This window comes from Melopsittacus undulatus, chromosome 5 (genome assembly GCF_012275295.1).
Source record: "Melopsittacus undulatus isolate bMelUnd1 chromosome 5, bMelUnd1.mat.Z, whole genome shotgun sequence".
Taxonomy (NCBI): Eukaryota; Metazoa; Chordata; class Aves; order Psittaciformes; family Psittaculidae; genus Melopsittacus; species Melopsittacus undulatus.
The window spans coordinates 7,288,051-7,316,025 of record NC_047531.1 but is presented as its reverse complement, the minus strand read 5'-3'; the positions used below and the strand labels follow the sequence as shown (position 1 = coordinate 7,316,025).

At 39.2% G+C, this 27,975-nt stretch overlaps 1 protein-coding gene across 2 annotated transcripts; it reads left to right on the top strand.

Annotated features, from left to right (window-relative positions):
- The first annotated feature begins 113 nt into the window (after positions 1 to 113).
- TBK1 (TANK binding kinase 1) lies at positions 114 to 27,704 on the top strand. Of its 2 annotated transcripts, none has more exons than XM_031048061.2 (21): positions 114 to 164; positions 4,828 to 4,948; positions 6,743 to 6,883; positions 7,644 to 7,773; positions 8,369 to 8,550; positions 9,333 to 9,493; positions 11,419 to 11,529; positions 12,738 to 12,917; positions 14,380 to 14,576; positions 15,786 to 15,844; positions 16,840 to 16,931; positions 17,367 to 17,468; positions 20,712 to 20,790; positions 21,089 to 21,210; positions 21,328 to 21,404; positions 22,247 to 22,286; positions 24,366 to 24,467; positions 24,554 to 24,650; positions 25,533 to 25,639; positions 25,948 to 26,019; positions 26,803 to 27,704. In XM_031048061.2, the coding sequence occupies exons 2-21, from the start codon at positions 4,862 to 4,864 to the stop codon at positions 26,852 to 26,854; spliced, it is 2,190 nt and encodes a 729-aa protein (XP_030903921.1). In that variant the 5' UTR covers positions 114 to 164; positions 4,828 to 4,861; the 3' UTR covers positions 26,855 to 27,704. The 2 variants fall into 2 exon arrangements, with proteins under 2 accessions (XP_030903921.1, XP_005148125.1); XM_005148068.3 differs by lacking the exon at positions 114 to 164 and adding an exon at positions 494 to 535 and having other exon boundaries at positions 26,803 to 27,131.
- Positions 27,705 to 27,975: the final 271 nt, after the last annotated feature.

Genomic DNA, 27,975 nt, shown 5'->3' with positions numbered 1-27,975 from the left:
AACACGGTGACCAAACCCCACCGCGTCCTTACCTCGGTGCTGGGAGCAGCGCAGCCCGGCCGGGAGCCGCCGGGGCGGTGCTTCTGCCGCTCCGCCTTCCCAGCGCCGCTGCAGGAAGCCGGAAGCGGCCGGGGCGCTGGGCAGGCAGGGCGAGAGGTGTCTCGGTGCGTGGGGCCGGTGGCAGGGCAGGGTGCGGGGAGGCTGTGTGGAGCTGGGGCGGCCAATGGAGGCGGTGCGGATTGAACCGCGGCCCCTCACCGCCGCCGCGGGGAAGCGGCTCCCTCCGCGCTGCCTCCGGGGTGAGCTGCTTTCGTTTTCCGGCGGGGCCTTCCCGGGCGCTGCCGGCTCCCGAGGAGGGTCGCGGCCGGCGGCGGAGCCCCCTGAGGCAGCAGCGGACCCGGCTGTGCGGGCTGCCCTCCGGAGCGGCCCCCGACCGGAATGGACGAAGCGGGGCCGGCCTGTGGCCTCGGCGGCGTGCCTGGAGCTCGTCCTTTGCCCTGGTCTCCATGGCTTTTAGCCTGGCGAATGTCGGCAGGTCAAGACCCGTCCTATTAGTTTTGTAATTGGAAGGGGGTGGGGGGGGAAGCCAAGCGAAGCATATGTTTGCGGTGGTTTGTTTAAAGCGTTCCTCAGGTAGCGGTGTCGCCTTCGTGTTTGTAGAAGTTGCTAAACTTTTACTTCAGGAAGGATGTCCTGTTGTAGAGATGAGGTGCTGCACCGTGCCCTTGGCACCCGTCTGAATGCGGGGCTGGCTGGTGGCTGGGGTGGGCCTGTGGCCCCCCATAGCTTTCTAGGAGCTGCTGTCACTGACAGGAGGCGGAGCCCTCCTCCCCCGTTACGGACTGGAAACGCCAAGAGCAGTGGTGCTGAGCAGCGCTGGAGCCAAGCTTGGCGTTTGTTTTGTGGGCCTTTGCATGTCCTGCTTCGTGTGCTCCAGAGCAGGACCTCGGGCAGGGTGTCTGGTAATGGAGATACTGGATGTTGGACTGGAAACTCCCGGGAGGTGATTACATGCAGGAAACAGGAACTTTGATGGGTGGGCGTTTCCTATGCTTAACTTTCTCTTTAGAGAGGGTATACAGGAAGGGTAAAGCCGTTGTGTTTATCAGACTCTTGTGATGCTAACGTAACATTTATTCAGACCCTCAGCACTCTGCCTGTTTGCTTTGGTGGCAAATGGGATCTTGTTTATAGGCAGAAAGAGCCTTCACTTTAACTTCTTCATCTGCCCTACTCTCCTGGAGTTGCAGCTGTTAACAGGGGAAGTACCTGCTTTGTGTGCTTATCCCACGTGCCTGAGTTATCAGCACACTTCTTTGTATGAATTAGAAGCAGTCACTACTTCTGCTTCAAAGACTGGGAGTTTAAAATGTCACGGTAGCAATGCAGTCTTTTTCTATTACAACCGCCCCTGCTGATAAATAAATAAATGGTAAGTATCAGCAGAGCAGGAAAAAAAAGAGAAAATAACCCCAAAAACACCCCCCAACCGTTGCAGTGTTAATGAGTCATGGGGGACAGTAACTCACCCTGCTGGTAGGAGAGAGAACTGGGCAGATCTGAGGAATTTGTGACTCATCTAGGATCAGATTTAAGACCATAAATGAGATTTGAAAAAATGGAAAGTTCAGCATTAAATCTATCGATAGGACCAAACATACAGTTATATATATATATATGTGTGCATTTTAATATGAAACTGAGTGAATTGATTTAGGAAGATAATGGAAAATATGAAATCCAGCTGAATCAAGTCAGAACAAGCAAAGATCAGTTCTGAATCAGTCTAAGAAAGGAAATCAGAGGAGGTCTAACACCTTATGTAAGTTATTCAATCGAATTATTATAATTTGAAGAGTAAAAGCTAAATGAGTCTTTAAAATTGAAGACTCCTCCAGAACAGTGTAGACTTTATTATTATTATTATTATAAACATACTATTTTGACAAAAAAAAGGTCATAGTGCAACACTGACTCTGGTTTGGCTCTATGTCTGTCTATACGCTGGGATTAATACTGGCATAGTTATATCTGTAGTTTTACAAGTGAAAAACCCAGACCTTGAGAACCCATTAGTGACTTGCTGTTTTGTTGGGCTTTTTTTAAATCCATTGGATTCCATTCAAGCTCATCTGTTGCAGGCTTCTCCTGTTTTTTGTCACCCACTGAGCTTCATGCAAATTTAATTCGAAAGTAAGAAAGTAAAGGGATGATCTCATACATAAACTACATCATCTTTATCACTTCAGGCAATGTAATAATTCAGTCTCTAATGGGCTGCTAAAAGTTTAGTATTAGAACACACATCAGTGAAGAAACTGTTTACCTGATCCTCTTGCACGTTACCTCTCTGCTTAGAAAGGATTCATTATGTTTCTGCATCTTGGAATGAGTTTGATGAACATTGTGCTGAAATACATGACAAAATATGTGCTTACTGGCAGTGTGCCAGCTGGGTTGTTGCAAGTGGAGTTCTAATTATGAAGGACTTTTTAATTGGAGATTTTGCAAGTGATTTACAGAGTGGTCTATGCATTATTTCCATGCAGACCTCTTGCTTACCTCTATGTCTGCATCACAGATCACTCTGGCATCTATGGTAATTGCTAGCTGGGAAAAATTGAATTGTTCTGCTATTGCAAATTGTCACAGTTAACTGAGAATTGTAGGGGTTTGGGATGTGCTGTTGCAGGTTTATTTGGTTCAGACTTGAGGTGGAACATTTTTTCCCTCTCTATATTAAGAACTTTATCCAGATTTAGTGTTTCTGCATGATACTGAATGTAGAGTGATGTGAGCTCTTTGCATTGTGTCGTTGAGTTCTGTATGCAACATGTTGTTGGATGAACACTGCCAACAATCCCAATGAACGATTCCAAAACCTGGATGTTCTGGGACAGTTTTGCAAGAAACTCCACATCTTATTGTGAGCAAATAGCTGAATGAAAGTATGCAATCTGCAGTTAGTGTGCATAGAGAAATGTGTTCAAAGACATGAGACAATTCCTGTGTCTGGGTCGTGGCACGGGTGGGATCAGGAGCAGTGCAAAGGTGGGTGCTTCAGTGGGTGGCTGGAGCAGGATGAGAGAGCTGTGCTGTGGTGACCGGCCTGCAACTTTCTCTGCTCTCCTGTAGTACACACCATGAGGCTTGTGCTGGTTTCGTCTTGTGTGCCAGGGAGCCCTCAGAAAGCACCAACCATCTTCTTGCAACAACATGCACAGAAAGCTGTCATTCTAGTAGTTAGAGGAAAGGCTTGTTTCTTTTGAGGATCAGCTGTTTCTTATTGGTTAACATAGGCAGATGCAGGGATCCGCTGCCAGGTTTGAGAAGAAGCTGCTGCTGTAGGACCTTACCCTGGAAGCTGCATATTTGATCTTATAGCCTTTCACTAGATTTAATGGCAAAATCAGGTTTTTTTTAATTAACAAAAAAAAATGGCATTCACCTGGAGCTCCTACTGATTTGACAGGGGAGAAAATTCTGGTAGTTCTAATGTTGTTTTTAATAATTTTAATTTAATCAAACATATTTTCTCTTTCTTTTGAATCTGTGAAAACCTGAGCATCTGATAGTTTACATTTCATGAAGGGTGGGCAATCCAGACTGTCTTTGTAGAAAAGATGTGACATTCCAAATGTGAAGTTTAGAAATGGGAGAAATGTCCCTTGATTTCTTCCTGTTGTCCTAATGAGTAGCTGAAAATACTTGTGTTAACTTGTGACTTTTATCTAGCCCACATAAAATAGCTTTTCATAAGTAGGTAGTCCAGTTTCTTTACAGTTGTACTGAAGTGCAACTTCTGGAGCCCAAGCAATCTAAATAAGTAAATGTGTGTGTATATATATATATCTAAAATAAATTGATGTATCTGTATATATATGTATATCTGCATCATCTCTAATATGTATTCTTTGGCATATATACCCAATAATGGAATGGATCACCGGTGTTACTGATTTTCAAAAGACCTTGTGCATGTGGTTTTGACTCAGTCTGCTCTCTTGATACCCCACTTGGAGTACTGTTTGCAGTTCTGGTGTCCTCTACATAAGAAGAACATGGAGCTGTTGGAGCAAGTCCAGAGGAGGGCCATGAGAACCTCCTGTATGAAGACAGGCTGAGAAAGTTGGGGCTGTTCAGCCTGGAGAAGAGAAGGCTGCGTGGAGACCTCATAGCAGCCTTCCAGTGTCTGAAGGCAGCCTACAAGGATGCTGGAGAGGGACTCTTCATCAGGGACTGTAGTGATAGGACAAGGTTTAAACTTAAACAGGGCAAGTTCAGGTTAGGTATAAGGAACAAGTTCTTTACTGTGAGGGTGGTGAGGCACTGGAACAGGTGGCGCAAGGAAGTGGTGAATGCTCCATCCCTGGCAGTGTTCAAAGGACTGTCTCCACAAAGCGTTGGGTAACATGGTCTAGTGTGAGGTGTCCCTGCTCATGGCAGGGGGGTTGCAACTTGATGATCTTAAGGTCCTTTCCAACCCAAACCATTCTATGATTCTATAGTTTTTGTTACTGTATCATTAAACACCTATGTACAACAGAAAAGGGATTATAAAGCTTTCACTTTTCCAGTTGATTTTTTAAACAAAGTTTGGGGAGTAAAGATCTCAAATGCAGAGAGGTGTTGCATCTATGACATTAGTTTGATTGTTGAGCTTGGTTCTGTTTCATCTTTTATTCCTCTAGTTAGTTGTTCTTAATTATTTCTGTATGTCTTTGGAGTTGTGGTTAAGTTGGAGTTTTGTTCCTTCTAATTAAAATAAGTCCCTTTTGTGTATTTTACCAAATTATGATTCCATGTATTTAACCTTTTGTTTTTAAGGTGAAAAAGAAAACTGTCTAATCAAAGAGCAAAGATGCAGAGCACTTTGAATTACCTCTGGCTGTTGTCTGACATCCTAGGGCAGGGAGCTACTGCCAATGTTTTCCGGGGCCGACACAAGGTTGGTGAGGAATTGCTAGTCTGAGTAATATATAAAATTGATTAGTTTTCCATATGTGAGTAGTATCATGAAATCAACAAAAAAATTAAAGATTTAAGCCTAAAACAAATATATCTTTGCTAATATTAATTCTTAACTTTTAATTGTTAATACTTATCCAATCAATTTAGTTCTATACAGTAATTTCTGTGGATTTGTTTCCAATATTGTACTGTTTGTCCTTGTAAAATATGAAAAGTTATTAAGTATCCTATGATTCATTCCTCTGTTCTTTGGTTTTATGGGAAAAGTACTCCTCATTTAAGAATTTAAATAGCAATGAAAGTCTTCATCAATTTTTATTACATTACACGATACGTTGTTTTTTTTCTTGGTTAAATTATCTTTTCACAGTTTTCCCCTATTTTTTTAAAAACCATTTTTTGTGATATTTATTATTTTTCAGTATTCTTAACATATTATCTTACTGGATGAAGTTGCTGTTAGTCTTTGGCCTTAAGTCAATGCTTCATACATGTCTAGAACACCATTTTCTTGGTGACATGCCATTTTTAATCAGTACAAAATAGAACATCTTTGAGGAGTTTTACCATGCAAATGTTATACTGATGTGTATATTGTAACCTGAGTGAGGAGCTAAAATGACCTTACTTGCATAGGTCATTCTATTCCTATGAACTTCATGGTATATCTCACAAAATGAAGATAAGACTAGTTGTGAAAATAATGTTCTGTTGTAGTAATGACAGTCTGTGTGAAATCAGAGTGAAGTTATATATAAGCTACAGTGCTTTCTATATTCCACATTTAACCATGAAGCAACACTAAGGAATAATTTAGCAGTTAATGTGCTTTTCCAGGTAAGTGGATTTCCTCACAGAATGACTCCCCTTTAAAGCTTACGTTTTCATGCTTGCACCTCTCATCAGCCTCTAGTCTGAGTATGTGACATGCAACTTGTCAGTGAGAGAAAACTTTTCTCTGGACACCAGTAGTGCATGTAAGTGTGTTGTATAACAGGAAGGCTTTGTCCTTAGCAGGAATCTTTCACCCACATGGCTGCTAATGTATGCTTATTCCTAGAGTGGTTTCAGGGAGGTACTTCGCCCTAAAAGGGACCAGAACCGCACTCTCAGCTGGTGCTGTGGGTGCCTGAGCATGTTGAGGCTTAGTCCCACTTGAAAACTGAATTCTCTGACTGAGCTCATGTCTGTGCTCCTGTTACTTATTATGGGGGTTTGAATTGCTACATGATTTTGCATGAGTGGTATGTAGTGCCTGACACTGTCTTCTTTGAAAAACTAAAATGCTGCTTTATGAGCATAAACAGAACAATAAAGAAAACGAGCAGTGTTCAGCTTCTGAAAGTTGTCTCCTAAGCAAGCCAAGATTCTCAACTGAAGCATGTGTGTCTCTTACGGATTGATGCAAGTGGCCTACCTCTTGCTGAAATTTTATTATTCAGCAAAGTTTATGTGTCATTCTTAAATGTGAAGCCCTTCTTATGCTGATTGTTCTTTGTTTTTTAAAAGCACTTAGATTTTGTGGGCTAAGACTGAGTTTCCATTCTGCTAGTCTGTTTGCTTCTAGTCTGTGTTAAACTAAACCAGGATATACACAACTTTTTTTAGTAGAATCTTAATTTTAACCTTACGCAAAATGCTAGTTTGAGCTGTTTGTAATCTGGGCATGCTCATATGCACAACAGAGGATCTCAAAATGCTTGGATAATGGCATATATACATTTACAGACTTACGCCTCTGATTGATTAGTAATTTGTTTGTTTTTAACAGAAAACTGGGGATTTATATGCTGTCAAAGTTTTTAACAGCCTAAGTTTCCTTCGTCCCGTGGATGTTCAGATGCGAGAGTTTGAAGTGTTGAAGAAACTAAATCATAAGAACATTGTCAAGCTGTTTGCCATTGAAGAAGAGGTAATGAATCGTAGTTATAATCTTATGTGCATGGTAATAACTGCAGAACTGTCTTTTTTCTTTATCCTTAACTATGGAGGATGAAGTTACATTTTTAAAGAATGGTAACATATATGGTGATATAAGTACTCTGATGCAACCACCACTGGGTTTTGGTTGTTGAAAGAATATGCTTGCACAGATTATGGTTCTTCAAAGCCATCTCAAGAAGCCATTGTCCTAAACTTGAATAAAGATTTTTAAGCTATCTACATGTATGAACATTTAATACATACTGATAGTGGGAGGTGTGTCAGTAATCCTGATGACTTGATGCTTTTGCTTTGCAACCAGCTAAAATAATGACATAGGACATGTAGAACTATATGTTAATATGGATTGCAGTTGTGCCGAGAATGAGACTCGTCAGCTGAAATGACCCAGATGCTGAGATTAGTAAAGAGGAAGGAAGGACAATTGCTGCTCTCTGCTCTTCTGTGTTGTAGTTCTTCATTTGTCCAGCTATCAATACTGCTGTCAACCCTCTAAGTGCCTAGAACTTGAGGCTTTCTTAATTTTTTCTGCCATCTCCAGGTTAAAATACACGAAACAATATAAATAAATAACCTACACTTCTTTTGAAGATCTCCAGAATGGGATTTGCTGTCTAGTTATAGATTTTCTTTCCTATTTTTTTAACTAAGATGATGTGGTTACATGTAATTTCTGACATTGTTTTCACAATAGTCACAGGCATACCTTCTTAATTTTATTTTTTCAGACAACGACTAGACACAAAGTACTAGTTATGGAATTTTGTCCTTGTGGGAGTTTATACACAGTTTTAGAGGAGCCTTCTAATGCGTTTGGTTTGCCAGAGTCTGAGTTCTTAATCGTTTTGAGAGATGTGGGTATGTAGACTTTGTTCTTTGCTCTTTTTTCTAATTTATCGACTGAAACAAAGTCATACCTGTTGTGTTTATCTTGAAATGGCAAGAGATGAGAGATTTGAATGACTGTCAACTAACTGAGCAAATGAATATGGTCATATGGGAGTCACATCTTTTGCTTGTCTCTAGATGATATAGATACCTGCATTAAGATGGCATTGCTGTTTAAAGCATTGCTATAATTCTTTGTTTATTTCAGGATTATTTGTCACATGTTAGACTGATGCCCAGTGACAATCTCAGAAGAGTCAATTAGAAAAATAATGAGGCTTACCTGTGTCTGCCTGTTACAGAACTTTCCCTTTGTTACTTTAATAGTAAGATGTTGCCGAGAGCAGGAGATACTATCATTTAGCTGCTTGGAGAAAAAGAAAGTAAAAATGTTCAGGATATTCTCTGATCCTGGTGTTTTTGTTAATTGAGTGTCCCTTCTTATGTCTGTTTCCCAGTGAGAAAGTAAAAACGTATGTCTTCATCACCTCAGTTACAATTCAGTGCTTACGCAGTTTGTGTCAAGATGTATATATAAATTCTGTATTATCTTTTTTAATGGAAGTGGCTGGGATGAATCATCTCCGAGAGAATGGAATAGTGCATCGTGACATCAAACCAGGCAACATAATGCGTGTTATTGGTGAAGATGGTCAGTCTGTTTACAAACTGACAGACTTCGGTGCTGCAAGAGAACTTGAAGATGATGAACAATTTGTTTCTCTCTATGGCACAGAAGAATATTTAGTAAGCTCATATGATTTCACTTTCTCTTGAACTGTTTGAAGCCCAGGTTTGTTTGTGATAGGAGTTGAATAGGTAAAGCTTGGCCTGTTTGGAATTGTTTTTACAACTTTAAGCCATTTTCACGTTAGGTCATGCCAGATCTTCTGCTGATCTGAGCACAGTAGCCTTTAAATAATTTCTAGGTCCAGCCTCCGTTGCTGCCTTCTGCGAGAGGAAGAACAGCAGTATTTTAGTAATGAGTGTCTTTGCCTTTATCTCTGTAGATATTTTTCAGTTTTTGAGCTCTTGCGTAGTTAAGATTCACTTGACACCTTAGTTAACTGAAGGGAGGCAGGCAGAGTGGCATCAATATAAGCATCTTAGGCTCAGTTTTCTTCCTGCCATGTTTTCCCACGTGCAGTATTGTAACTGATATTCTCCTCTGCTATGGATCTTTTTCTAGTTTGGTTTCTTTTGTTTCAAAGCCATCTGGAGCAATACTGGCTTTCACCTCTTTTTTTAGTGGTGTTTTATTCTAGTAGTCACAATTTATCTAAAATTTTGTATACTTTTGTAGGCCTTTAATGAAAGTGGTTATCATACCTAGGAACTCTTTTGTGATATCCTGTCAGAATGATTTAAGCAAATTATTTGATACAAGACAACTTTGCTATTTGATTAAAGATCTGAAAGTTTAGAATGACAAATTACCTTGCTGTGAAATGGTAGATTAGGGTATTGTTCTTTGTATTGTTCATAAGCAATTCCAACTTCTTTTTCTTCCTGTTTTTTTTTGCCTTTAGCATCCTGATATGTACGAGCGAGCAGTTTTGAGGAAAGAGCATCAGAAAAAGTACAGAGCAACAGTTGATCTGTGGAGCATAGGGGTGACCTTTTACCATGCTGCAACAGGGAGTTTGCCTTTCCGACCCTTTGAAGGACCTCGTAGAAACAAGGAAGTGATGTAGGTAATTTAGAAGGAGAATTTTATCTGTTTGTAAAATGTCAGTCCATGACATGCTTTGTATCAAAAATCCTACGCACATGTAGTAAACATTAAAATAGTGAAAATATTTAGGGAAAAACATTCTTTAACTTTGTGGTTTAACCCCACTAGGTAGCTAAGCATCAAACAGCTTCTCGCCCACTCCTCTGCAAGGGGATGGGGGAGAGAACTGGAAGGGTAAAAGTGTGAAAACTGGTGGGTTGAGATAAGATAGTTTAATAAGAAAACAAAAACCACTAAGGAAAAAAAACCCAACAAGTCTACCCCTCCTCCCCCTTTCCCCCCCCCCAAACTGAAAGCAAAACACAACCTAGAAAAACAAATGGTGCAAAAAATCTCCTGTTCCTCACCATCAGCCAGCTGATGTCGGTTCAGTCTCTTGACAACTGCCCACCCCAGCTTTTATTGCTGAGCATATTATGATATGGGATATCCCTTGGGGTCAGCTTCCAGCATCTCCTTCCAACTTCTTGCCTGCCCCCAGCCTGCTCACTAGCGGGCAGTGTGAGAAGTAGGAAAGGCCTTGATGCTGTGTAAGCACTGCTCAGCACTGGCTAAAACACCCTTGTGTTATCAACACTTTTGGTCAAATCCAAAACACAGCACTGTATGAGCTGCAATGAAGAAAATTAACTCTGTCCCAGCCAAAACCAGTACAAATACTCTGCTTCAACCAGGATTTTACTGTGTTGCACTTTAAAACCTGAGTTAAGCATCAGAGCTCCCCCAAAATACTGATGTTTTTCCACCTATCTTTCTTTCACATGGTACTGGGCTGGTCTGTTGCACTGTGGTTTATATCACTTGGATATTCAGGCAAAATCAAGGCATTTTAAAACAGATTTCCAGTGCTGCAAATTTTTGTTGTCTTTTAAGTGATTGTCTTTCCAGGCAGTCTTGAAATGCATGCACTACCCATGAGATTTAAGTTTTTTGAGTAGCATGGTTGTGGACAGTGGGTGAAGATAACAATAGCTCCTGTCTGTGAGACTGAAGTTGTGTTTATGCTGTGCTGTTTGGAATTGGTTCCTGTTTTGCCTTAGTCTAGTTCTGTTTTGTTGTTCTATGTGTTGCATTTAAAAAATAAAGCAGGGTGGTACTTGGGACCTCTCATAGGCCAGTAACATCCTAGTACTGGTACTCCTTGCAAAGCTTCTTTTCTTAGTTTAAGGAACTGCCCATCTTGTGATCATCTCACAGGCATTGTGGTTGTATCTACTTGAGAGATAAGCCAAGAAAACGTAGTTTGTATGTATCTTGTCCTCCAAAAAGGGAAAGCACAACTGAAATTTGCTATTGCAAAAAGCCTATTGCTCCTGATTTGTTTAATGAGAAATTTGAGAAATAAGAGCCTGATCAGTACAAAGTTAGACAATGCCAAATTGTATGCCAGTTGCTAAATGTTTCCAAGTTAAAGTAATTCCTCAGAGTCCATCTCCTGTTCCTTCTTTATCCCCAAGTGATTTTGTGTGGCTAAATGTCATCTTTTGCCATGGAATATGGTAAAGTTAGTCATGTAAATGCCTAATTTGAACAGCCTTGGAAATCTGACTCTGATTAAATCAGTTAAAACTTGTAGAAAAGAAAACAAATCAGCTTCCTTCAGTGATTCCTGAAATCTCTCATCAGTTTTTCCCAAACTTAGGTAGGCCAAGGTGTTTCTCCACGCAGCCCAAAGTGTTTTATTTTCATTGTTTACTGTTTTAGCACCACTCTCTGTCAGCTTGTAAGTAAAGCTTCCCAGTTATTGCACCACCTACCAATTTAGGCCAGCCCATTATTTCTATTTCTATTATTGATGCCTTTTGAGGATCAGTTACCAGACCTATGTGTGTGTAAGAGGTAGTAGTTGAAGTCTGTGTTATTATTATAATGTATCACAGGTACAAGATAATCACTGAGAAGCCTTCTGGTGCTATTTCTGGAGTACAGAAAGCAGAAAATGGACCAATTGAGTGGAGGCGGGAGATGCCTGTTTCTTGTAGTCTTTCGAAGTAAGTTTGAACTTCTCACAATATGTTTCAACACTACTTGATTGGGTTTTTCCAATTATTCTCTCAGGATTGCATCTTTGGAACAGAGATCTGACTGCTGCAGTTGCTTTCTTTGAACTCTTCAGTAGGTCAGTACAGTCTACTTTTAGGTTCTCAAGTGGTTTTTTCCTTCCCATCCATCCAAGTAGTTTTATGGTTGCTAGTTTACAAATGGGCACCTGAGAATCTGATGTGCTATGAGTAGAAGAAAGATTATTACTCTATTTTCTCCACCCTCAGGAAAGAGTATGAAGATTCATTCATCCAAGAATGTGACTTCAGACATTACAAAGATCAGGCAGTAGGAAGGAAATGATAAGAAAAGACAGTTCAGAGACTTGCATTTTTGCCATGGAGGGTTAAAAAAAATCACATCAATATGTTTTAACATCTTCTCATAGCATCTTCTACATTTTTTTTATCATCATATGTTTGCTTCATGTGTTGTAATCCTCAGTAGGAAGAGCCATGGAAGATCTGAGATCTCAATATGATCTTAAAAACACCTCCCATAGCCCATTTACCTATTTATCTTCCTGAGACTTCCTCAGTATTTTAAAGTTACTGCTCTTACATGGTAGAGGGAGAAAGAAATTGTTCTGTGAACAGATTCTAGAAACAAATGTTTCTGAAAGCAAAAAATGGGGATCCATAAGGGGTGTAGAATGAAAGTCTGGTTTATATCCATGTATTAGTTTATAGTGTGCAGAACTTACAATTTACATGTATTTTTCATGATAATGCTCAGTTGTTTCCTTTTCTTATTCCATATAATTGAAGTGCTTGAAATAATAAAGCAAGCAGACTTCATTAAACATCTGTTCATGCTAATATATTCAAGCAATATTTGAACAGTATTTACTGTTATACATTTAGCACTAAAGTGAGTTTAAGTACAGCATCCACTGACCTCTAATGGGGCTGTGTGTCAAACTGTTTTAAAGCAAGTTCCAGTGGCTTATAAGCACACTGACAGTCCCATTAGAGGGGTGCATAATGTTAAAACTTCGAAGAGGTTGTTTGTGATAACACAGAAGTGGGATCCATAATGTTTCTTGCAATTCAGATTTACATTCGTGAGACAAGTAAAATGAAGTGTTGCAATTGTGTATAAGGTGAAAAGATCCAAGTAGATCCAAGTTGTCTCACATCTTCCTGGTGTCCTCTAGGGGTCTGCAAGTACTGCTCACACCTGTCCTCGTGAACATTCTTGAAGCAGACCAGGAAAAATGCTGGGGGTTTGACCAGTTCTTTGCAGAGACGAGTGACATACTGCACCGAATGATAATCCACATCTTTTCACTACAGCAGATGACCTTGCACAAAGTTTATATTCACAGCTATAATACGTAAGTGTTCTTGTTCTCTGTTTTTGTTACTGTGTTTTCATTCAGGCAGATTGTACTGTGAGCTCAAATCACCACTGTTACAACTCCAGTAGCCTTCCCTTTGCAGTTTATCTGAGGAAGCGTGTAATTTTCCTGCAGTACCACTGCATAGAAGCCTGTTGAACAAAAATAAAATCACTAAAGGTCAGATCAGTTGATCTTAAACTTGGTCTTCATCAGTGACACAGACTTAATCCTTGATGTGTTACAATGTATGTTCTTAATGGATGCCAACTCATCCCACATTTGTGTACCTTACTTACTGACAAGGTAGTTTTCCAGAGACTTGTGCTTAGCTCTCTCTTTTCTTATCTTGTCCTCAAGAATACAGAACGTGCACATCAACTGTGTCTGACATAAAAAGCTCTTACAGGGGCTCTGAAGTTGTAATTGGTACAATTTAGGATCCTAAGTTACATGGAGTTCACTTTATGGTCATCGAGTGCTGATGTTAAAAGCTGTAAAGTCTGGTTTACAGTTTGATACAAAAATAAGTGTCTTTTCTCTGCCATACTTCAACTAATACAGAGGATGTGTCATTCACTGATATGTGAACAGTTATTTCATAACGTGTCAATACAGTTCTGGCCTTTTTCAATTTTTCTATTGTGTCATTTTTATTGTGAAAGAGGCCAAATGCTATTTTTGCAGAGAAATCTTGCCTGGAGCTCAAACTTCTATTTGTACTTTATTTGTTAACATTTACTTTATTATTATTTACCTTCGTGATTATTTATATACTAGCTGTAGTATTAAGAAGTGATAGTGTGCTAGTGCCGCATAGGAGGCATATTTGTCCTTCATGTTAGTGTGCTTAAGGTTTTTATTTTGTGGGAGGTTTTGTTTGTTGGGTGGTTTGGGTTTTCTTCTTTTGGAAATGTGGGGGAAGAAGAGGTTTGTTATGAATTATTATGCCTAGTATCCATTGACCGCTGGTAATAAAACACCAGAGTGTCTTTGGTCTTCCTTCTCACTCTTCTTTTGGAGATAATCTGGCTCTCAGTTTACAAGCTGAATTTAAGGTGTGTGCTTTTTGACATATAAAACACCAGAAGTTTTCTTGGAGAAACTATCCATCTCCTTTGGAGGAATGCATATGCCTGAGGAAACAAAAGTATGCTTCCTTTCTCTCCTCCAGTGCTGCCCGGGCCAAAGCAAGTTTGTTTACACAGACATGCTTTGGTGAAAAATGAGAGGTAGAAAGAGAAGCTTGATATTTTGCAGGAAATAGTATTTGTTTTTGTAACAGAGCAAGCTTGGGCAGCATGCTGCTTTTTGTTCTGCTTCTAAGTCAAATGTTTTATGTGTACAACTAGCTCTTAATCAGAAGTAAACGAGACATTTATCAAAGTAATGCAAAATCTGAATTATTGCACTGTTGCAGTGAGTCTAACTACTACTGAATGTATTGTTTGTATTATAGAGCTACTATATTTCATGATTTGGTCTACAAACAGACAAAAATACCATCTCAGAATCAAGAACTGATATACGAAGGCCGGCGTTTAATACTGGAGCCTGGCAGATTGGCACAGCACTTCCCCAGAACGACTGAGGAGAATCCTATCTTTGTAGTAAGCAGGGAACCTGTGAGCATTGTTGGATTAATCTATGAAGAAGGTATATGAAAGCTATTTCCCCTTTCTTATCTTCTGTAATAGGCTGAGTTATTTAATTATTGTCTTATGGCTGTTACATCTTAGAAATAGTGTTTGAAAGTTTTCTCTTTTGATACCTGAAGTTCTAAGAATGCACTTGTTCCCTCTATACCCCCCCCCCTTTTTTCTTTTATTTCCCCAAAATGCTGAATATCTGGTGTGTTTGTTCCTAGTGCTGGGTACCTGAGCATCTTTGTGTTAAGTGGGGCCTATGGAGTACTGAAATATTTTGAAGCATGACAGTTTTAATAAGTAGAAAGGAGTTGGTTCTTTTTGAGTTGGTTCTTTTGTTCCATTACTCAGTAAGTGGAAATTCAGGTTTTGACTTCCTGTTTTTTAATGTCATGAGTGTGGTTAGCCTTTCAGTTAATAGGAGGTCTTAACACCTTACCTTTGCTTGGAACACAAGGTAATGCCATAACAGAAAAAAGAAGAAATGAAGATTTTGCATTTATCTTTGAGAGGCTTATAGAAGGCCCTGTGCCAGACCCCTTTTGTGTAAGAGATGAGCTGAGGGCTATGCCTGCACTTGAGAAGTCAGTAGTGCTTTTGTCAGTGTGTCCTACATACTGACTGCTCTAGCCAGCTGGCATTCACACAGAGGTGCTGAAGAGGGTGGGTAGGTGAGCTGTTTGTGGGAGGATCAACAGTGCCTTTGTATGTGTCAGAGCTTTCTAAAGGAGTCAGTGAGTGTGAGAACAAAGTAGATTCAGCTGATAGAGGCTACCCTAGATTTTAAAAAGTCATTTTCTGAAGTTCTACCCTTAAGAGTCTCAGTGAATCTATGTATAAGATAAGAGGGAATATTCTCCCACATGGGCAAACATAGGGCTGAAGAACAGAAATAAGTGGTTGGTTTTCTCAATAGAGAGACATCGATAGTGGAGATCTACGTGAAATCTGTGCTGTGAAGTGTGTTCAAAAGTGAGTCTGGAGAAGGAAGTAAATGAGTTTGCTGAAGATACTAAGTTACTTAAAGTGCTTAAGACAATGGCTGGTTTTAAAGGTGTGCATGAGAACCACGTTAAGTTGAAAGGCAGTTACAGATTAGATGAAAATCCATGTTGATACATGTAAAAACTAGTGCACAGCATGGGGAGGGGAAACAGCCTGAACTTCTGGAATCTCCTATGGAAAATAATAAAATAAAGATGTTTGGTTTGTGTTTCAGTTTTACTTCCTAAAGTACATCAACGTTATGATTTGGATGGGGATGCCAGTATGGCTAAAGTGAGTAATTATGGTTTCAATTTATATATCTGTCTCACATAATCATACTGAAATGAAAGCTATTTGATTTTCAGATGAATGTTAATGTTAAAAAGAGTTTCAGCATGCTAGTGAGGATTCTGATTGACAGAAGTGTATTTATTAACAAGAGCTCCAAAAGTATATTAAAGCTTTGTATACAAAACATGTTTGTATATTAAAAACAAAATAAAACCACAAAACAGGCTTCTAAAGTCCAGGTGCTCTGTTACTGCATTAGTGCTTGCAGGAGAGGGAGATGGTCACTTGGGAGTTCTGAAGTTAGCTAGAGGACTCGTAACATCCTATCATGGTGCAAAACTTAATGTAAGAAAAACAACTTTCATCTTTTGATAGAGAGGAGTCTCTAGGACTCTGCAGAGTGGAATTTCTTTTGCCTTTTGTAAATTTTCAGAATCTGGGAGATATGTAGAAGTTGTTTCATTCTTTCGGTCACTTTTCTAGAGCTACTGGATGGATGCATTGCCATGCTTTGACTTTGTGGCCACCATTTATGCTATGCCTATAAAATACTGGCTGCTGGGAAGCCTTGTATTCAGGCATGGTAGTCCTGAAAGCATATCTCTCTTTGAACATCAGGAGTCTTTAAAATGAATGAAGAGAAAGTTATCAGTTTATATTAATGAATTAAAATATTCTAAGTTATAATTCTGAAATTTTGTTCACAATTCTAAGTAAATCAGCAAATCTGTAAGTGGAATTAGGTGGATGAAGAGTCCATAGCCTTAGAATTTAAAAATAATGCCATTTTTACAAGTTTCTTTTAATGCTGTGTTTAATTCCCGAACTACTGAAGAAATTTACTTGTGACTTTCCAGAAATTAAAGTAAATCCTAAGAGTAAGTGATGTCATTTTTGTTCATAGAGACTTATTTTCATCCCTAACAGTGACTAATTGGTTTGAAACAATGTGAAGAGAATGCCAGATTAGTACTAATGTTTGTGTTTTCCACCAGGCAGTAACAGGTATCATCTGTTATGCCTGTAGAGTTGCCACTTCCTTGCTGCTTTACCAGGAGCTGATGCGAAAAGGAGTACGATGGCTAATGTAAGCAAATGATGGAATTTCATTGTACTTGTTTCTTTTTAAAAGAAATTGAGATATGCCTTTATAATAAATCCATAATTCTGTGATCTCCCAGAATCTTGAGCAGTTTTCCTTACTCCTTGAATATGAATAGGCTTTCTGACTTATTTCCTTCTTTCTGCCATTGAGGAAACAAAAATGTTTTTTTTGGCAGTAAGTTTAGGTATTTGCAGTTTTGCTTTCTTTTGTAAATAATTTAAGTCTAACCTCTGGTAACATGGAGGTACAGTTCAGCAGCTTATACAGCATAGTTTTACAGGAGGGTTATACTAATGCATCTCTAACTGATAGGAATTCTTACAAGCAGTTACTACTGTAGGTATATTATTGCATTGCTGATTACTGGTAAGATGGCAGCTGAATGCTTTCCCTACAGACTATTTCTTCCCTTTTTAGTGAAATAATCAAGGATGATTACAATGAAATCGTTCACAAAAAGACAGAGGTTGTCATCAGGCTGGATTTCTGCAGCAGAAACATTGAAAAAGCTGAGAAAATGTGAGTAGAAGCACTACACTGAATGCATTGATTTTTCAGTATCTTTAATGAGAGTGGTATTAAGTTATGTTTATTTACAGGGATTTTGTGTATAAAAATAAGTTTGAATCAGTATGGATTCGCTGATGACATTGACTTAAGCACATTCAGTATTAAGCTTTACGCAATTTAGAGTGTTTATTTTGTGGCTTAACCTAATCGGAGCAAATAATTACTACTGAGTAGTGATTGTGTTCTTTTTCTTATTTCTTCTCTGACTTGGCTCATCTGCTGTTGTTGACTTCAGAAGCTATAGTAAAGCCTAGTAAAAGCTACTAAAGTCTTTCCTTTAATTAGTGTTTTAGTGCCTTTGTCACCAAGGTTGCTTGTGTGTGTTTATTAAGGATGACTGTTAAATACTGCCCCTTTCACAGATTTAAGACGTTAGCATTTTCTGCATGGAAGAATTTTAATGTTGAAATACAACATAGAGCAGCTGAACAAAAAAAAACCAACCCAACAACCCAACAGAAGTAAAAAACCAAAGCCCACAAAACAAACCCACCAAAAACATCCAAAACCACCAAAAAACAAAGCTACATTAGGATGTCACTAGATCAGTGATGTCAGCATCACTGTGGGATACTGCACATAGGGATACCAGAGGTAAACTGCACAGGAAATAATACTTCTGTCATTGTTTTAAGTGCCTGGCTGTTATTTTTGTTTATTTTGGTTAATTCAGAGGGCAGAGGTCTGTATCACAGAATCTCACTGTTGTACATATGGACACATTTAGTTCGTTACAGCAGAAAGCTTATTAGAGCACTTTAAAACTGGAAAAAAAATAAATAGGGAGGAATTGAAGAATTACTACTTTTAGAACAGAAGACTTCCAGGTTTCAAAGACCCCAGAAGACACTTATTTCTCTTGTTTTCTGTTTCAAGGAAACAGATGTTTTCCAGTGGTCAGACTCTTCTGCCCTACCTCTTTTCACTCAAGGCTGTCTGTAGGAGAAGGGACTGCACCATCAAATACATCCTCCAATTTCATTTATTCTGTCTCATTATCTTTGTTTCATCTCCAAGTCCCAGGCAATGCCCAGTTCTCAGACAAATTCTTTTCCACTTTTAAAGTACCTTTTCAGTGTCCTGTTCAGTCTTCCCATAAACTATCATTGGCTCCATCTTTATGGAGGAGAATAAGGTGTGTTACTCTTACACAGTCTGATACAGGCTCTTCATGGGATTCTTCTATGGTATTTGTTTTCCTATTCAACTTACCACCAGGATCCCCCAAATGCTGTCTTGGTTATGGGATTCTCTAAACTTGCTTCCAGGATGCTCTGAAAATGCAGATGTCCACAAGGCAATTGATGCATACACGTTGGAACCATTGTATTTGCAGAATAGACTTAAGAATAAACTTAAGCCGTGTTGGAGCTGCTATGTATTGCAAATTGCACATCTTTTATGTAGTTATCGTAGATACCCAAGCATTTGTCAGATTTGCTGTGTGCATGCCAAATGTGTACAAAATGACACACCTGGGCTCAAAGAGATTTGCTTAAAGAAAAATACCCCAAAATACCCAACCAGTGAAATTAGCAAAGTTGATAACAAGCAAAATAATAGCTCTGTAGCCTAGTTACACATCATCAGGGCTGTAATCCCAACTCTTCTTGAAGCCAGTTAGTTGACATGACTGGTTCTTGTTCACTCTCTATTTGGTTCAGCTAGCTTCTTCATGCTTTCTACGAGGCCCCCATAAAAGAAAGCCACTGAGAGCATAGAAAAGACTGCTGTAGGTTCTGATTTGTGAATTTAGTGCATTCAGCAGTATCCCAGAGAATCATGGAGTTATACAACAGTTAGAGTTGGAAAGGACTTTATGATAATCCAGTTCCAACCCCCCTGCCATGGGCAGGGACACCTCACACTAAACCATGCCACCCAAGGCTCTATCCAACCCGGCCTTGAACACTGCCAGTGATGGAGCATTCACAACTTCCTTGGGCAACCCATTCCAGTGCCTCACCACCCTAACAGTAAAGAATTTCTTTCTTATATCCAATCTAAACCTCTGCTTTTTAAGTTTCAACCCATTACCCCTTGTCCTATCACTACAGTCCCTAATGAAGAGTCCCTCCCCAGCATCCCTGTAGGCCCCCTTCAGATACTGGAAGGCTGCTCTGAGGTCTCCACGCAGCCTTCTCTTCTCCAGGCTGAACAGCCCCAACTTTCTCAGCCTGTCTCCATATGGGAGGCCCTCCAGTCCCTTGATCATCCTCGTGACTTTCTCTGGACTTGTTCTAACAGTTCCATGTCCTTTTTATGTTGAGGACACCAGAACTGCACACAATACTCCAAGTGAGGTCTCATGAGAGCAGAGCAGAGGGGCAGGATCACCTCCTTTGACCTGCTGGGAGCAGCAGTTTGAAAAAATAAAATAATATGCTCACTTGTCAACTGGAGCAGTTCTTATTTTCACAGGAATTTGCTATGTGTTTGCATGTGGTCTTTCAGCCTCTTACAGAGACAGGATGTTCAGTGTATTTGACTTCAGAAGACTTATGTGGAGTTAACAAAGATCGTCTTGTTTGTCCTCCCTTTTTAAGGCTATGCTTCAAAGCGTGACAATGCAAAGCTTTTATTTGAAAAGGTGCAGGAAGTATTGAACTTGAGCAAAGTGTGTATTTTCTGGAAGCAGCTGAGCTGGTTTGGATGGTGTTTTTAAAAACAAAATGTACCTGAGACTCAACAGGAAAAATAATGTCCCAAATGACTTATTTGGCACTTGAGATAGTCATATGGGAAGTATCAATATGAGCAGATGGTGCTACTAACCCAGCCTCAAGGTTTGGGTAACTCAGCCCTTCCAGTAAGTTTCCTCAGAAGTGCATTTTGGTGCACTGGAGTATTTGTTGTGTGTCATTGACTGCTTTAGTTTGATAACCTTTTAAAAATTACTTGATGAGAGGAAACAGTTTTACACTACATGCTGAGTAAAAGTAATGAATAAGGAAGTAAAGAATGGAAGCCTGAAACTAAAAAGCAATTCAAATGTAGGGAAAAAAAAGAAGGATTTTTTTCATAACTAAAATATTTTCATTATTAGTGGCCATTTAACGTTGTCAGTGTTTTATGGTTCCTGCTTGACAAACACTGTTTTTTGTATAAAAGATAGTTATTGTTACACTAGATTCAAGGAATGTTTTGAGTGTATTCACTGCTTGTTTTTAACTGTGCATTTTTTGTGGCCAGATACGAGAATCTGATGCAGATCAACTTAGAAGCATCGGAAGTGGATGAAATTTCAGAGATCCAGACAAAACTGTTGCTTGTAAGTATCTTTCAAAGCCTATGTCATTCTCAAAATGATGTTTCTAAAGAAAAAGCCAAATAATGATAAGTGTTTTCTGTGAGTAACAGAGATGCCAACATCAGAGATGATTCTTACTTTAATATTACCATGCTTTAGCTGCTTTTAGCAAAGCCTAGACAGATAATGGGCATATTTCTCCAATTAATGTCAGTGAAGTAAATGGGTCTATAGCATTAATGTGCTCAGTTTGTTTTCAGCCTCAAGGAATTTTTCACTTTACCCAGTGGTAATACTGAACTTTCTTGCTCTTACATAGCTCTCCAGCTCTCAGGGCACACTAGAAACTAGTCTTCAAGATATCAAAACCAAACTTTCTCCAGGTGGTTTACTGAGTGACACCTGGGCAAATCAGGAAGGCATGCATCCAAGAGACAGAAAGTGAGTAAATTGTTTTAATATGTATTGAATTTTACATTGAGTCATAGTTCTTAAAACTCATCAATAGGTATTTAAGTTTATATATAAAATATCTCATTTTCTTCCTTTTGTCACTAGTCCAGAAAGGCTGCAGGCGCTGCTGCGTTCCATCACAGATATTTATTATCAGTTCAAAAAAGACAAAGCAGAACGAAGTAAGTAACTTCTTTGATTCACTTATAACACAAACTGTAACATAAAAGACAGGTCAGTCTTTGTTCTTCTAGGAAATTAGGAATCGAGGGTTAGTCAGCAACAATGAATATGTTTCATAGAATCATAGAATAGAATAGTTAGGGTTGAAAAGAACCTTAAGATCATCCAGTTCCAACCCCCTGCCATGGGCAGGGACACCTCACACTAAAGCATGCCACCCAAGGCTTCATCCAACCTGGCCTTGAACACTGCCAGGGATGGAGCATTCACAATTTCCTTGGGAAACCCATTCCAGTGCCTCACCACCCTAACAGTAAAGAATTTCTTCCTTATATCCAATCTAAACCTCTGCTGTTTAAGTTTCAACCCGTTACCCCTTGTCCTGTCACTACAGTCCCTAATGAAGAGTCCCTCCCCAGCATCCCTATAGGCCACCTTCAGATACTGGAAGGCTGCTCTGAGGTCTCCACGCAGCCTTCTCTTCTCCAGGCTGAACAGCCCCAACTTTCTCAGCCTGTCTCCATACAGGAGGTGCTCCAGTCCCCTGATCATTCTCGTGGCCTCCTCTGGACTTGTTCTAACAGTTCCATGTCCTTTTTATGTTGAGGACACCAGAACTGCACACAATACTCCAAGTGAGGTCCCAGGAGAGCAGAGTAGAGGGGCAGGTTCACCTCCTTTGACCTGTTTGTACATCTTTCTTAGTAAGACACCATCTTCAAGTCCATATGAATGAATCACCACTATTAATCTCATAAATTTGAATTGTACTTAGTAGAGTTTTACATAAATACAACTAATAGAATTAAACTGTAATGTCTGTCATCTGCTTTGATCCTAGGGCTTCCTTATAATGAAGAACAAATTCACAAGTTTGACAAGTAAGTTTTGAAGTTACCTTTGGTAAATAGCATGATTGCTTTCAGGTCCTTCAGGGGCTCTTGCCAAGAACGCGTTGTAAATTATAACTTCTTTAGGATTGCTTTGTGAAAAATTGCCTTTAAATATCTTAAGTACATAGGACTGCCAGCATATGGTAATGAGGTGCTTTCTGACAGTGGAGTTTCATCCCTGATAGACCTTCTAAATGTAGATGTCAAATACTTACATACCTGTGAAGTACCTGTTCATTTTCTAGGCATAACTGTCTTCCAGGAGATATATTTTTTCACCTTTTTTTAGGGAAGAATAAGCCCTCAGTAAGAGTGAAGTGACTTCATAACTGAAGATAATTTTCTACAGAGGAATGAAATATGGGCTGGCTGAATGAAATTCTAGAACAATTTAATCTTCCAGGAACTATAGCAAGCAAAATAGATTTTAATGCAGTTCTTCATGCCTGTGTGAAATTGTCACTTGACAGGTGGCCACATGAAGTGTCTGCATGTTAACTTGGGTGTCTGGACTCCCATTAAACTCCAGTGACTCTGACTCTTGAGCAACTGTCAACAGATGTTCTGCTCATGTTGTACTCGTGTCAGGTTTGATTCGGTTCCATACACAGATGCCTAATACTAATTGAGTTATTCTCCTAGTGACTGGTCAGTTGGGTGTTTCCCTAGACTTTGCTGGATGCTATAGGAGTTCAGACACTGCTTCTGTAAAATTCCTGCTGTTACTACCAGATTACAGATAGAAAGCTAACGTGTACAAAGCACTGGTATTCCGAAAACCATGCTGCTTGATTTTCCCGAAGAGAAAGCTAAATGGGATAACTGCAGAGTAGAGGGGAGGTTACCTTGAAATAAAGGACAGTAGGGGCAGGAAAGCCAAATTTGACATGCTGAGACTTAGATTCATCATTGCCCTGGAACAGCGAGGGATTGAATTTAATGTGGCAGATACTACAAAATTATTGTTCATATTATGTTCTTAAGGATATGGTTGGAAAAAGGCAAGCACGGGGATGCAAGCCATGGCTCAGTTTAAAACTGCACTCCCTTGGGCAGATTAAAGAAATTTTAGGGCTTTTTCTACTACTCAAACTGTGTCATTGCATTAGTGTGTGATATTTTCATGGGTTTGAATACTGGCATATTTTCTACCACAAGTGTCTCCTTATGACAGTTCAGGTATCTTTGAGATCCCAGCTACATCTTACTGAACTTGATTCACCCTAGAGAGAAATGACAGTGGTTTTTGTTAAGAACTGTCTGCCTTTAGCAGCTGGGGGTGGCCTTTGTCATTTTTACCCCTAGACAGAGAATGGAGCAGCAGTCAGCTAGGTTTGGGTTTTTGTATTTGAATCTAGGTATGCATGCTTAGTCCAGTTACGTAATAGCCAGAATGTGATTAACCAATAGCTATCATGCAAGACTGAACAAAATACCAGAAGCAGGCATTGAACTGTAGTGTCTCAGTATCCCTTAGTTTCACTTACTGGTGCAATGCAGAGCATGGTAAGGGAATTAGTAGACTGGGATTACTGTCTGCAACACCAAACAGAACTGGGTTTTGGTTTGTTTTCCTGTCCTTATCTGCTTGCTTTTTAATTTTGTCATAAATGTAAGCTGACAGAAAAATCCTGCGTATTTTCTTCTTGCATGTATATTACTCAGCACAAAAGATTCTTCATATATGCTGGAAGTTCCAAGTATCTGCAGAAGGCAAATAAGAAATAATAAGGATTTTTGTTGTTTCTATTTAGAATCCCTTTTCCTTAAGTATACCTGCTCAGATAAATACTGACTCGGAGAAGACATTTTACCAGTTGTTCATATAAAAATAATTGCAACTAAATGCTTCAAATAATTTTTTTTCTCCCTGATAAGGAATATTTTTGTAACATGAAACTGTTAGCTCATGCATTGTGTCAAATTCTTATACCTTACAACAGCATGCATAAAGGTGGCTGAAGGGATTTTAAGCCCGGAAACCTGTTCTCCAAGTTTCAGTGAGTAAATCAGAGGAATGAAGTTTTGAAAGCAATATAACACTGTTTGGTTGTTTATGTGTTGCAGGCAGAAGCTGTATTTGCATGCTACAAAAGCCATAACTCTATTCAAAGATGAATGTGTCAGCAAGTATGATATATTTTTGGACAAGGCTGAGGACTGGACAAGGCAAGCTATTGATTACTATTTGGTAATGTTCAGTGCACCACTTCTATACAGGAAGCTCCTAAAAGAAACCTTTTTTTTTCTTTTAGGAAACTGTTTCACACAAGGAAGCAGTTACTGGCTGTCACCAATCAGTGTTTTGATATCAAAGAAGAGGTATCCAAATACCAGGATTATATAAATGAGGTAGAACACTTCAAAATTCTGTAAAGTGTTTGCATAGATAAAACTGTTCCACATTGTTTAGTGTCATTGGTGTTGTTTATAGTGAGTCTTAAATGCAGTCATATTAAAACACAGGCTGCATGGGTGTAGTATTCAGACTAGAGCAGCTTAGAATCATAGAATCACAGCATGGTTTGGGTTGGAAAGGACCTTAAAGGTCATCTATTTCCATGATGTTGGAGTGGCCTAGAGAACGGTGTGATTTTTTGAATCCTGATGAATTTGGAGTTTGGGGCCATTTTGGTTTTTTAGTGGTTTTGGTTTGGTTGGTTTGGGGGTTTTTTGTGGTTTGTTTTTTTGGCAGTTTTGGGAGTTTTTTGGGTTTGGTGGGGTTTTTTTTGGTAGTGTTAGCATTCCCCCAAAAAAAATCTGTTCAAATGGATATGGGTTCATTGAGAAGTGTTCTGTGTAACTGTTATCATAATGGTATCTGAGCATCTAAAGGATTAACTGAATACTCAGGATTAAATATTCTGAAGCATAAAAACACTACTTCCATATGCAAGATGAGGGGATACATGCTCAAGGATGCATGCCGATGCTGCTGGTACGTGAAAGAAGAGGTTTTGTTAAAACTCAGACAGTGACTGCAGGATGGAAACTTACCAGAATTACCTCAAAATTGAGAGAATGAAAACATTTTCAGGCAGTAATATTATTATTATTTATAAAAGAAATTAAAAAATAAAACTTGTGATGATCTCAACTTGGGAAATATCAGCCACCTTAATACTGTAATGATCTTACGAGTCATCACAGCAGTGGCGAATTTGAAGAATTTCAAGGTGGATATCAAGGTATATGTGACAACTTAAAACTTACATTTCCTTTTATCTATTACAGTTACAAGATGCTCTGCCACAGAAAATGTTTGCAGCTTCCAGTGGGATGAAGCATACAATGAATACAGTCTATCCGAGCTCAAACACATTAGTGGAAATGACTCTTGGGTGAGAAGTTCTTAATTTGATTGATGCAATATTCTGTACTTGTTACACAAATATGGTTGACTTAGGGATTGCTGCATTAAGACCAAGAATTTTGTATTTCAGCGAAACTTCATATTGCTAAAGTGAGGTGGCACAGACCTGGAAGAGAGTAGGGGACAATATTGATATATCATTTTAGGAAATAACCAACTCGTTATCTGTTCCTTCTTTTGTATGTACTAAGTTGGTGGAAGCTGTGTGGTGGTGGTGAGTAATCACAGCAGTCCCTATAAAAATTTTAACCTTTTTCTGGCTTCTTGTTACTACAGTATGAAGAAACTAAAGGAGGAAATGAAAGGGGTTGTTAAAGAGCTGGCTGAGAACAATCACATTTTGGAAAGGCAAGCAATCTTTTTCTCTTTTGGGGCTGATACTAGGAGCTGGCTTAATTTGATGTATTTTGTAGATCCAGAACTTGCATCAAGGGATGATTCTGTAGTCTGTTTTGAACTGCTGATCTGAGGTGTACCCCCCAAAAAAGTACCCAAAGCCTTGAAACATTACTGTAAAATAATGTTGATGCAGCAGTTGTGGCATTTTTATGTCAAGTTACTTACATTTAGCTAGAAAAAATATCTTTTGCACAGATTAATTCTGAATTTAAACACAGTGCTGTTGCAGATCCAGTGGTGTCTTTTACCTCCTCACTTTTAAACACATTTTTGAACAACTGTGGAATTATACCAATCTGAATGTATTATTTTGTAATTTTCAGATTGCTTAAATACAGTGAGGAGAAAGAGGCCAACATATTTCTTACAATCCTGAGAGGGTATTGTTGTTATCACAACTGTTACACAGACTTGTTGTGCAGACCTGTTGTTGTACAGACTGACTTTGCTTTTTTTCTGTGAAAGTAATGATCTCCTGAAAGCTTCAGAGTGAATTGCTGATAGAGCTGAGTTTGGTGTCAGGATAAATTGGTTTTGTTTTGTTCCCCAGTCCCATACTTGGAGCATAACATCCTCTATTCCATCTTTTCACATATAGAAGTTGGATACAAACGCATGTGTTGGCGCATGGCAAGGAGAAGGAAACCCCATAAATAAATTATAATGAATTAAGGATTCATTCTGTAATCTAGACAATCACCTAAGAATACACTGGTGTGTTTTTCATTTTAGATTTGGTGCTTTGACTATGGATGGTGGCCTGCGGAACGTGGACTGTATCTAGTGTTCAAAGGACCTGAAGAGGACTTGTACATTTTTTCAAAGGGAAAAATATACTGTTGGGACACTTAAAGGCAGATATAAAATCTGTATCCAGGTTTTATTTCCCTCTACAACTGTAGTATTAAAGAAAATGTAAATATGTATAATATGTAAATATAAAAGAAATATCTATCTTTTTTTTTTGGTTAATGTTAGCATAGAATTACTCTTGGCAGGAAATTGAGCGCCTTGGAGGATCTCTGATGAAGTCCTAAAGGTAAAAATGTTGATGAAACATTTGTTTGCTTTGAATATTGCCCATTTTATTCTCAGAATACAAGTTAGTCTTTATTGCAAAAGGACTTGTGAAACTCTGAACCTTATGAATAGCCTTTAAAGGGTGTTTTGGATTTCCTTTAAGCACTACTATTAGTTTGGAGTTCAGCTGAATGACTCTGATCATCACAGAACATGATGGCTCTTTTAAATGAGATCTTTTTAAATAAATGTGAATAGGGACTAAACCACAGGTAGGACAGAGTAGAAATGCATTTCTCTTCACATGCAAACTATTGGAAGTTAGTTCACTTCTACTTGAGAGAACAAATTCATGCTGTGTTTTGAAGTTCCTCTCCGTATCTGGTGCCGTGCTGTCTGTAAACATTTGACTGCTCTGTATATGGAAGTTTTGCACTCTAAGTTGTCAGACTGGATGTAAAAATGCCTGGTTTAGAGTACAGCATTTCCAGAATTTCTCTGAACTCTTTTTGATCACCACAGTGTCATGGTTTAAGCCCAGCTGGCAACCCAGAACCACGCAGCCGCTTGCTCACTCCCCCCCTTCCTCCCCCTGCTCCCAGAGGGATGGGGAGGAGAATCGAAAGAACGTAACTCCCACGGGTTGCAATAAGAACAGCCCAATAACTAAGGTATAACACAAATCACTACTGCTACCACTAGTGATAATAATGATAAGGGAAATAACCAGGGAAGAGAATACAACCGCTCACCACCTGCCAACCAATACCCAGCCCGACCGAGCAGTGATCTCGCCCTTCCAGGTAACTGCCCCCAGTTTATATACTGGGCATGATGTGCTGTGGTATGGAATCCCTCTTTGGTCAGTTTGGGTCAGGTGTCCTG